Source organism: Uloborus diversus, chromosome 5 (assembly GCF_026930045.1).
Source record: "Uloborus diversus isolate 005 chromosome 5, Udiv.v.3.1, whole genome shotgun sequence".
Classification (NCBI taxonomy): Eukaryota; Metazoa; Arthropoda; class Arachnida; order Araneae; family Uloboridae; genus Uloborus; species Uloborus diversus.
Genome location: NC_072735.1, coordinates 99,925,836 through 99,938,323, shown reverse-complemented (window position 1 = coordinate 99,938,323; position 12,488 = coordinate 99,925,836). Strand labels below are relative to the sequence as shown.

The following is a 12,488-nucleotide window of genomic DNA, read 5'->3' as shown; positions in this document are numbered from 1 at the left end:
CACATTCCGATGGCTAATCTCATTCATTAGAACATTTTCTAATTATCTTCTATACTTTAAGGTTTGTGTGTAATTTGTTAATCTAATAACAAGCTCAGTGATATTCTCTTTTTCCATGGGAGAAGTTTCTAATGTCCAACTGCAGCTGAATGTCGCTATGGGTTTTCTCTTTTCTTTCTATTTCCTTAGCTTTGTTTTAAAAACCACTTGCTTTGCATTCCTTTCTGTTGTGCTTCATGTCAAAGGCTGTAAAATCCGTCTCTTTCAGAACTTGTGTACATGCCTCACCATTCTTCAGGTAGCATGCATGGGTTATAATAACAAGATGTAGCTATTTCTATTGCTTGTCAATTCCTACAACAAACTTTTCGAGATATTTTCATTGTAAAGGGAAATTTGATGTTATCTGAGCAGCTCAGACTGTCGTGGAAAACGGAGCTTCACACTCATAAAATCCGGAGACACTTAACATTGAGATTATAGATCATAAGTTCAGAGCTATGAAGTCCGGGTGTCTCAATGACGGGGTTTGACTGTATATCTTGCATGTTTTCAAAAGACTTTATAGCTCTATTTTTCTTTCTTAATTTGAATAAATCGTGTCAAGTTTGTTCAAAAATATTGATGGAATGCTCGGTTGTTTTGTAAACTCTATGTAGTCGTTCAATGTAAAAAGTTCTATTGAATGTTGTAATAAACTAAAAACAAAATTAAAAAGTAATTAAATAAAAAAATAAGCAATATACTGGGTTGAAAACATCCTATTGCTTTGATAACAGTGTTTCCTCTTTCTATATTGCTGTTCGAAAAGTAATAAAGCTGTTGGTAATAATGCTGAATCATATTTCCTATCTGTTGCAAAAAAAAAAAAAAAAAAGAGAGCATAAAATTGTACATCTGTAGCTTTCACAGTTAAAAATGCTTTAAATCGGCAGTGCTGTACAAAAAAAAAAAAGTTTAAAAATCTGTATGCTAAAGCAAGTACTCACACTAAGGTAAACACACCAGTTGTGGCCTGTGCTTAAAAGTGCTTCAGTCGGGGCCACTTCAAAGAATCCAGGTATTCAGTATTTGACAGAAATCCAGTATTAGAAAAAATAGGTTTCCAGGTCTCCCAATCGATTCAGAAGTGTATTAAGCATGCAGGAAGTATTATTTCCTGCACATTTAAATCCATTGGGAAACCTGGAACCCTATTTTTCCAAATATAATCCTTGATGTGGCCACTACTGAAGCACTATTAAGCACTGGCCACTACTGGTGTGTTTTACCTTACTGCTTGAGTGGCCTTTTAGTTTTGACTTTGTGGAGAATAAATATACTAATATTATCTTCAAACACTCGTTATTTTATATAGAAAAAGGATAATTTTATGATTTTCAAGATGTTCAACTTTTGTCTTATGTAAAGAAATGATTGAATTATATCCATATTTTACGGCTTTTTTTAGTGCTTAAATTTTAAGATGAAATGGATTAATATTTAGCAATGTTTTATTCACCCTTCAATGTATGAAGGATGTTTAATAATTGTCACTTAATGTTAATGTTTACTAAAAGATTTTTGCACCCATTTTGATACTGCAATTTCTGCAATACGTTCTGCTCTCATAAAAAGAAAAGCAAATGAATATAGCATCTCGCTACAAATGCATTGTCAGTGTTGTGCATTTTAATCAGAATTATCTACAGTGGTGGCGCTAGGAAATCCCCGACAGGGTGGCAAACTTGCCCGACAGGGGGCATAGCCAAATTTTACTTTGCAAGATTCCCCCCCCCCCCCCCAGAGCCTGATCATCCTGACATTGGACATGGGGCACATTTCTATTTCAGGAAATTCATTTTGTGCCCCCCCCCCCCTTTCCAGCTTTTTTTTTTATATGTTGAAGCAATAAAATATTTATTTCGTTACTTGCATTTTTACACAACCGTACTAAATTTGGTGGTACCTCATATCACAATGTAATATATACATTTAAAAAGTAGAAGATATGTAGTAGTATACGATAAATATATAAATGTGGTTAAACTTTGCAATAAACCGCAAATACCAAAATGATTTATCATATAACTTTTAATAGTAAATACAGACTAAATTTGGAGTGGTTTTCTGATTTGCAAAGAGATCACACTTTTAAGGCGAATTTTTAACAACAAATAGATTTTTTCCTTGTTTTGGCATTTGCAAAACTATCAATGATATCATTGTACTCTAGATTCTGAGTGAAATCATTATTTATTTTTAATTAACATGATAAATTAAGGTTATTTTGGGCCCCCCTGAAATCTAAGAGGAAGGGCCTGTGCCCCACATGCCCCTGCGGTAATCAGGCTCTGCCCCCCTCCAATTCAAGTGATAAAGAAACTAATCATTTTTTGCTTCTAAGAACACGAATTCCCTATAAAAATTAAAAGCAAAAAATAAAAAATTTAAAATAAAATGAAATATGTAGGGGAAAAAATCAAATTTTAAATGAAAAACATGAAACTAGGCTTTTGTGAGCAGGGTCATGCGAGATCAATAAACTAGAACTGTATGAGAATTAGATATTGACGAAAAGTCTGACTATGATGTAAAATCATTATAAATGTGTGCCCAACAGAATTTTATGCAGAGAAAGAAACTTAACAACAGGAATTTAGTTGTGCTTGTAGAAATTAGGGGGGTCCGGGGGTTCCCCCCCGGAAATTTTTCGAAATTGTAGCTCTGAAAACGCAATTTTAGATGATCTTCGGTAATTTCATGGAGAGAAGGATTTGGGTGCTCACCCCCAAAGAATTTTAAGAAATTGAAGTCCAATAAACGAATTTTTAGTCGATCTGTAATGGTATTTTATAGGGAGTGAGAGTCGAGGTGCACCCCCGAAAAAGTTTTAAAATTAAAGTATCGAAAACGCAATTGTAGGTCATGTTTGGTAACGTTAGAGTGATGGGGTTAGTGACCGATTAAGATACTGAGGGTCCCTCCCCCCCCCCCTTCCGTAATCAAACCTTATAAACACACAAATTTACGGAGGGAAATTCCCATGGCTCAAGGTTATAGCAGTGCTCATCCACTAGCTCAAAATATTTATTGGGGAGCAGAGAAACCCACATCTTAAGTAAACAAAAAAAAAGAGCAACTAATATTAAGTTAAAAAATTCAAAAGAAACTTGAGCCCGATGCCTAGCTTTATATTAAGATGAACTTCGCGAGTCAGAACACGTATAAAATTAAACTTATTTATATTTTCTTTCATTATATTATTTTTCCGGGATAACTTGGGAAAGCATGGAAAAGGGAAGACGATTACAACTACTAAGTTTTGCTAGCGCAAAGCAGAATCAAGACAAAAAATTGAAAATCTTTTGAAGAGCCTAGTTTGCTAAAACCCATTACAAGTATTTTATTTGATAACAAATAGAAATTGGGAACGGGTAAAAATTTTGAGCTAAAAAAATTAGAAAAGGTGCAAATTTTTACGATTTTTAATTAATTTGTATGGTAATAAAAGGTCTACATCGATTAGGCCTAGCTGGTGGTGGATGGAGCTGACGGGCAACCGGGCTAATCAGATAAATAATCATGATAGTTTCATAGGAGCTGCACACATATTTCATTCCTAGATTTTTACAAATATCATCGTACAAATCACAGCTATTTGGAGGAAAATGTGTGGGCCGCCGAAGCATGTTTGAAATAGAAAATAAAAGTTAAAATGTAGTGAGCGAGATTTAAATTATTGAAATGAATAGTCACACCAGCAGTTCTAAGCAAGAAAAATGACAGACTCCGACTTCGGGAATTTTAGAGCTTTCGACTCTGATTCCACAAGAACTGGCAGGGGATTTTAAGGGAAAATGATCGACTCCGACTGCTGAATTTTTAAACCTTCGACTCCTGACTCCGACTTCTTTACCTCAAAATCAGTTCGACTTCAACTTCTCACCCGTTGGTTCTAAGTTTTTGAATGTACTAAACGAAAGTAATGTGTGTGTTTTGTGTAATCCAAAAAAAAAAAAAGAAACGAAACTTGATAATATGATCGGCACTATGCTAAACTCGGTAACAAACGAAGGTGAAAAATCGCGAATCTCGTTTTTCAAATTCAATGGTTTGCCGTAGTACTCAAAAAGGGCTATTACTACTGTACACTCCCGATTATCCGCCGAATTGAGTGGCTCAGGTACCGCGGATAATCCGAAAAAGGTTTAAAACCAGAGGTAAAGAAGACAGAAATTATCTTTTGCTTGAGAATGATTGTATTGTAAATAAAACGTGAAACGTTTAAAAGAGATGCTTCATTAAAAAATATGTGTATTTCAAGTTCTACAGAATTAAAATAAACTAAAATTTAAATCAGGAACTTTCCGTCAACCTAAAACATTCAACTGCTCAGAAGTGAAAACAGTGTGTGACCACAACAAAAAAGACCCCATCAGAGAATTCCCAGAAGACCTGTAGGCGTTTTCCTAACCTTTCTCAATCGGAACAGATGATAAAGATAATGTCTTATGCTCTTTTAAACTAGGGGTCATTTTACCGAAATCAGCTGAACGCTTTCCCTTGAGGCACGTGTCAAAGAGAAGTTGATGACAATGCATACCGACTTTCACGTTTTTTGAGAAGGAGCACTTGTCGTGGGAAAGGGAAAAAAAATCTGGAACGAATTGATTTCAGATCCGCGTTTTTGAAGAACAAAATTTTTCAACTATTTTTTTTTTCTTTTTCCGAGACTTTCGCAGATAATCCACTCGTGGATAATCGAGAGTTTACTGTACTTCAAACAATAAGATTTACACTTAATGTTATTTATAAAAATCAAAAAATTGAAAATAACTAAAGCGTCTGGTGGACAAAAATATTGTTTCGGCTCTCCTGAAAAGAGCCAATTTTCACATTCGGTAGTTCAGCATAGTGCCGACGATATTACGCCATAAACAAACTTATTAAGTATCAAAGTGATTAACATTAATTGCACCAGTTTCTTTTGTGTAAGGTTTTTCTCTTTTTTTTTTAAATTAACTATATACCTAACTTTTTTCAAGTTTTTTGAAGCATTCATAATTCGAAAATGCATAACCATTAGTTTCGAACTTTTTATTGAACATGCCAGTTGAAATAGGTCATAATTTCAAATTTCAAGTTTTAATTCTCTTTCCAGACTAAAGGGGGAAAATGTAAATTCAAAGTCTTACCCCAAAATTTATCTACATAGATCATTTTTGCAGATCTACGGAGTCGGAGGGAAAATGACCGACTCCAACTCAGGGCCGGATTTAGACTTAACGGGGCCCTAAGCCATTTTAGGTGTGGGGCCCCTTTTGCAGTTTTAACAACGTTTCTCTCGGTGGTGTAAGAGAGGCACTTTTTTTTTATAATTTTTTTTCTCCTTGACAATGTCGGTCTCTTTCATCTGATACATACAGCAATACTTTAATTTTTGATGATCGTGTTTTAATCGTTTTTGTTTATCGTGTTACGATCGTTTTCCCTGATGTCCTGTGTTGGATTGACCTTAAGAGGGGAAATGTTATCAAGAAAGTCACACATGACTCCCCTTTAAGTGGAGTACAAAATATTCCCAATTGTAGGGGGCCCGGGGATTTCTTCCCCGGAGGAAATTTTGAAAAATAGATATAAAATTCTGCATTTTGAAGCCTTATAAGATGTAGTTGCAACTACAAAAATATCAGGACAGAAATAGGCAAACAAAACTTTTTTTGAGTTATAAACTCTTTCAAAAATTAAGATAATACACAGTAAAAATTGTTTTTGATTCGAAAAACCAATGACAGCAGTCGACAGAGAGAAACAGCGCGGGAAACGAAAAGACAACGCATTGCTTCGTGCTCATGCTCACATTGGCTTTCGATACAATTAATTTTTAATCACCCCTCTAACTCACCGACAAACAATTCAATTCCGACTCCTTTACCTTAAAATCAGTTCGACTCCAACTCTCACTCCGACCCCGCAATCACTGGCAGTGTTACAGGCATTGAGGGAAAATGACTCCGACTCTTGGAATTTTTAACCTACAAATGCCGACTCAGACTCCTTGTCTCCAAAATCTGTCCGACTCCGACTGCGCAGCACTGCTTTTTTACGCTATTTTAGTACTTGAAAAAAAAGCATATTAAACAAAAAAGAATATAGCTTGCAAAAAAAAAATAAACAAGATTGAGTCTGGTATCAGTCTGTAAGTTGGTTTGATCGATCTCGAAGGAGCAATGTTGACTTTTGAATTGGACTTGGTCCTATCAAATGATTACAGCGGTCTGGGCTAAGCGCAGCTTTTACTTTAAGTTAGAAACATGAGTTTCGACTACATGATAACATCTGAAAAAAAAAAAAAAAAAAAAAAAAAATGGAAGCAAAATGTATGTTTTCAATTGCTTTTAACACATGATTTATTTATTTATTTAATTTTGCCTTTTCCAAAAGGTTCGCCCCTCCCCCAAACATTTTTCTCAAAAAGAACCCAAACCCGATGCATTATCAACCCGACGTTTAATAATCTAATGATTGTTTAGTTGTGCCAAGCCTGAATGTTTAGTAAATCATTCTTCATTCCCAACAAAACTATTATGCAGCCTACAAACAAGATCAATATAAGTTTTTGAGAAAAATGTATTTAAAATGTTAAACATCTATTTGCTTTTATTATATTAGTCCAAAGAATTTTTTTCCTGCATTTAGCATTTGAAGACAAGACATCATTGCACTAAAAAATTAAAACATTAAATCTACTTTAGTACACTTCCTTGTATGAGGTAAAAAAATCATTTACTCATCGATATGTTTTGTTGCAGAATAATCAACAATAATTAGAAAAGTTGTAAATAACTATAGTAATAACTTACTTGTAACTTCTGAGTGAAAATAAAGTACTTTAATATGCATCAATAAGTGCGGTCTGCGTCTGCGGGATCCTGCACACTTGACGTGCTGATGAAGAGCTGTTTAGCGAATGTAATAGGAAAGCAAAAATCTCCGAAGCATGTTTTTTCTTCCCCGATGACAACCCCCCCCCCCCCCACCCCCATCCCCTCTCGTCTCGTCCTGGCTATTGTCATTCAGTACGTATTTCTCTTGTAACCCGATGACGACGCCTTAGGTCTGACCGTTAATCACCACTGCATTCTGCAGGGACGGGGATGGTACTCTTTTAGTCTAAGTGGACACCCTGAGGTCAAAACCAGCTCATCGACACCCTGCATCGACAAACAGAAATTTCAAGGATCAAAACACACCATTTCCCCCGAAGTAATAGCTATATTTTGTCACCATCTGGACGACGTTATACGGACTCGGGCTAAACTTTCCTCAAAGGGGATTGATTTTTGTTTCCTTTTATATATATATATAAGATACTTCTACTTTTTTCTACTAATTTTTTTTTTTTTTAGTTCATATATGAGAAAATTTTATCATTTACGATAAACGCCAAAGCAAACAGATTCCCCGACGAAATACTAAATTTTCCCCGACGGGGGGGCAAGACGCTTCCGACGAGGGGGCAATTGCCCCCCCTGCCCCTCCCTTGGAGCCACGTCTGATTATCTATTACCTAATTCTAGTATTTGGTGATTTTTTAATGTTATGTTTAATATTCTAATATCTTAGAAAGATTAATTATCTGCCAAATAAGTGAATTTGTTGTAATCCATACTAGGCAAAACAGTTCTAGGTTTTAGTAAAATATCTCTGTTAGTTTTCTTTGGAACACGCTTATAAAACTGTTGTAGAACATTCTAAAAAATATTCATTATGGGAAAAAAGTTCTGCTATTTTATGTTTAATTTGAGGAAGTGAGAAGCAAAGAGATGTAAGTGGACTCTTGAAAGTTTTAAGTAAAACGCCTTTTCAATGTTCAAACTGTAGGTAGGATTTCCTTTAGAAGTTTTTTTTTTTTTTTTTGAATCAAGCTGTTTAGCAGCACCTATCAGGGCTACTAGTGTCATTTTTAGCCCCAAAACAGTTGAGAATTTCTTCTTCTATTTTTACCAGTAATCTTCAAATTTTAATTTTAGCACTTACACCTCTATTCTTCTATGTGCTTCATTTGTGCTTAATTTTATAAAATTACTAGTTGCATTGCCTGGCTTTTTGCAGTCTACCTTGAAAATAAAAGTTATGTCAAGTGACACATGTTCAACAATCAGGTTTGAATTCGAAAAAAAAATATACTGTATAATTTCTTCTTGATAATCATTCTTAAAGAAAGAAAACGGCAAATCAAAAATTCCTGAATAAATTAAACGCAACCCTCCATAAATACAACTAAAATCCTTGATTCTCCTCTGCTGGCAGTACAACAAAAAAGAAGAAAAGAAGATAAATTAGCAAATAATAATCAAAAGGGGAAATTTTTTACCTCAACACAAAAACAAAATTTTATTTAGTCACAGTCGAGGAAAAAAAAAATCTTCAGAATGGTTTTATTCAGGGTAATTTACAAATACAAATACAAATACAAAAGTGACGACCAGCAACAGGCTCTGGGCCCAGCTAGACTGGTCCTGGTCAATTTACAATCCCCAGTGAAGATCAACGGCCCTCTTAAAACTATCTACTCCCTTGCTCATTACCACCTCTTCCGGTAAACTGTTCCAAGGTTCCACTACCCTGCTAAAATAATAATTTTTCCTAACATCCATGTTAGCCTGAGATTTAAATAGCTTAAAACAATGATCCCTTGACCTGTTTTCAGTGCTAAACTTCAGCCCCGTAACATCTTTCGTTTTAATAAATTTAAACTGCTGAATCATGTCCCCTCGGTCTCTTCTTTGCTCAAGAACAAATTTATGGTATTGAAGTCCCAGGTTTAAATTAGCAGCTATATTGCCCTCTTTAAAATAATGAAACCTTGGTAAAATCTGTCAGTCATTCAAAGCGCTGTTTGTTATATCTTCACAAAAGAAAACTGCTGCTGGAAAATATTTTCTGGCATGAAATTTGATAAATAGATACTCCTAGTTCTTCATGTATTACAAATACAAATACAAATACAAAAGTGACGACCAGCAACAGGCTCTGGGCCCAGGTAGACTGGTTCTAGTCAATTTACAATCCCCAGTGAAGATCAATGGCCCTCTTAAAACTGTCTACTCCCTCGCTCATTACCATCTCTTCCAGTAAGCTGTTCCAAGGTTCCATTACCTTGCTAAAATAATAATTTTTCCTAATATCCATGTTAGCCTGAGATTTAAATAGCTTAAAACAATGATCCCTTGACCTGTTTTCAGTGCTAAACTTCAGCCCCGTAACATCTTTCGTTTTAATAAATTTAAACAGATGAATCATGTCCCCTCGGTCTCTTCTTTGCTCAAGAACAAATTTATGGTATTGAAGTCCCAGGTTTAAATTAGCAGCTACATTGCCCTCTTTAAAATAATGAAACCTTGGTAAAATCTGTTAGTCATTCAAAGCGCTGTTTGTTATATCTTCACAAAAGAAAACTGCTGCTGGAAAATATTTTCTGGCATGAAATTTGATAAATAGATACTCCTAGTTCTTCATGTATTACAAATACAAATACAAAAGTGACGACCAGCAACAGGCTCACATTTAAAATGAAATCACACAAACGATAATTTTCTGACATGAGAATGCTGTTCCATTAGGCTGAAAAATGCTTTTAATTGTTCTTCTGGTGATTTTACAGCCTTGTTTTTTTTTTTTTTTTTTGGAATTTGAAGGAAGTAAAAGTACTCCAAGGGTATTTTTTGCATGCTTTCAAATGGCGCTAAAATCAAACTTGTCAAAAAAATTTTTCAGATAATAAGAGCCATTTAATGCCATTTTCGGGCCCTAAAATTAAAATTTGAATGGTTTGGTACATTTTTGGCGTTTAAACCCCCCCCCCCCCTCCTGTGTTCCTTCTTGGGTGCTCAAGTTCCTCCCTGCCACATTTGGTCAAGATCCGACGTAAACTGTGGATTTGTATAGGGGAACATACATATATACACATGTATATTCTTTGTTTTATCTATATAGATAGCTTTTTTGTTCTACAGTGAAATTTTGCACGGGCAGACATGTTTCAAATATTGATGAATTGTTTTAAGTTTACAATTATATCTTAGATTCCTGCTCTTTAAAATTATTTATCATTTGTTATTGGCATCATAAGTAATATATTGTGACTTTTCTTCCAAAATATTTCAATGCATTCAGTTGTTTTCCTAATTAAATTATGTAGGTTTCAAAAGAAGTTACTGCAACTAGTGCCTTGGTAAAACTTCATGCAAAATTCAAAGAGAAGTTAGTTGATAGAGCAGAGAGGGTGAGAGCTTCAATGCCAAAGTACGAACCTCCTGTAAGAAAGACAAAATTGAGAAAACTGAAACCTCCTAGTATGTACTGAATATCATTTATTTTATTACTTAAGTTGGATATGTTTCTGAAATAATATATACAGTTTGGGTAATGCACTTAGAAGTGCCAGGGTCTGAAATTCAGCAATTTTTCAGATATTTTCTTTGAAAAATATTGTGGGTATGAGACTCCAGTCCACAGATTTGTAAATCTTCTGTGAAACTCTTCATTTGTTGATCATGAGTGAAGTGTAACGTTTCAACAAATATATGCTTATTTTTCTGCATTTCATAAATTCTTAGTAACAAAGAAATCATGAAATAACACTGGTTGGTTATCTTCTAGTGCAGTGCTTCTCAACCTGTTTGACTTTACGGCACACCAGATAGTTGCCTCGCTCCTTGCGGCACACTGGACCAAGTTTGTATCAATAAGGACAATGCTTTCATCATTCACTTGTTAAAGCAAGGACAGAAAGAGAAAAACACTGTATATCCATATGAATTGAACAACAAATCGTTTAAATATTTGAAATCTTTCAATTACTGTTTCAGTTTCTTTCCAAATTAAATTTAAGTACTTCATGAATTTTAGTGCTTATTACGACCCAAAAGTACCAAACCTTAACTTAATATACAACTGCGACACTTGTACCTATCTTGAAAGACAGTGGCACTTTTATTCAGCTCTATATATTGGGAAGAGCTACAAGAAGTTTTCAGATCAAGGATCTAGATATGATATTTGTTGCTCTTATAAATTTACAATCGTAAGAATCCCATATCACAAGTATATGTTCTTTAAAGTGGTAACTCTAACAGCTCATGAATAGCGTGATCAGAGTTTTGTGTACTCTTTTTACTCACAGTCAGTATACTTCCAAATGCACTTTACTGAACCCTGTTTTAAGGAGCGGTCGCTCCTAAGGTCTTTGAATTTTTCTCATGTTTTCAAAGAAAGTTCCTTGCTGAGATATTGTTCAAGGTCAGTCAAACAGAAGTGACGTTGAAACTTTGTTCTGAATCAAGGCCAAAGGTTCTGCCACCTCATTCAATAGCTTTTCTTTCAGAAGGTGTGTAACTGATCGGTTTGAACACGAACAGTGATGCACAGTCTAATTCCACTCTCCACTGCTGAATAATTTTTGATTTGAACCCGTGTAGCTTTTCCCCAAATCTGAACACAATCTCGCCGCGTTCTTGAATTTTTCAATTCCGTTCGTTAAGGTTCTCAAAAATATCAGCCAGGTACGGTTGTTTTCCCAGACAATATTTATCTTGTAATAAACTGTCGTCATGAAACATCAAAAATTTGTACCTCGTCCTTTCAACTAAAAAATTCTTGGCTGGAACTTGCTTCTCAAAAGTTCGTTAACCTCCATGTGAAAAAGCAAGAAGTGATCATTAGCCTCCACCTCTTTTGAAAGTACGATAAAAATATGAGAATTAAGTGGCCGTAACTGTGTGAAATTGAAGTATTTAACTGCTTAACCATGGTTGACTACAGCTCATCTGACATATTGTTTTCCAGGAGAATTTAACAATGGAAGACTCACATTTGAATCTTTGAATTTTGATTTTTCGCGTTCAACATGCACCCTTTGACATTTCCTGTCATTACCACTCTTCATTCACACCAAGCACTTGTGCAGTTGTAACTCTGGATCCCGTTACCTTTTATTCACATAATTGTAGTATTGAAAATTTCATCACTATGCTGAGAAAATTCTTTGCAGAAAAAAATAAGTATCTTTAATGTCGTCCTAATTAGCAAAAAAAAATTCTAGCTATTTTTAGTTTCCCAACCAATATTTGTCTAATGTCACCCATCGTTGAACAATAACATTGTCTGGAATTTTCAGTCCGACCACTTCATTCATTGTATCGGTACTTATCATTCCCCGTACCATTTCTTTACACACTGGAAAAATAAATGTTTCACCATTGGTATGCAGTCTTCAATGCAGTTTAGCAATTAATCATACCAGCAGTATTATATCTGATCTCTTGCTCAAGTAAAATACATCTATGTTCTTCATTTTACTATAACTCTGAAAATACTGGGGCACACCAAAGACCTAGCCACGGCACACTGGTTAAGAAGCACTGTTCTAGTGGATAATCTAAATTTTGGTATATATTGAAAAGAAAAAAAAAAGGAAAGAAAAAAAATCTTATCCTGAACAG

General features: G+C 34.8%; 1 protein-coding gene across 1 annotated transcript in view; it reads left to right on the top strand.

Moving 5' to 3' along the window:
• The window catches only part of LOC129223399 (ribonuclease 3-like), a 98,306-nt gene that overhangs the window by 502 nt on the left and 85,316 nt on the right, over positions 1-12,488 (top strand). Inside the window, exon 2 of the mRNA XM_054857994.1 lies at positions 10,187-10,340. Coding sequence (XP_054713969.1) covers positions 10,283-10,340 — 58 coding nt within the window. The 5' untranslated portion in view covers positions 10,187-10,282. The remainder of the gene's footprint in view (positions 1-10,186; positions 10,341-12,488) is intronic.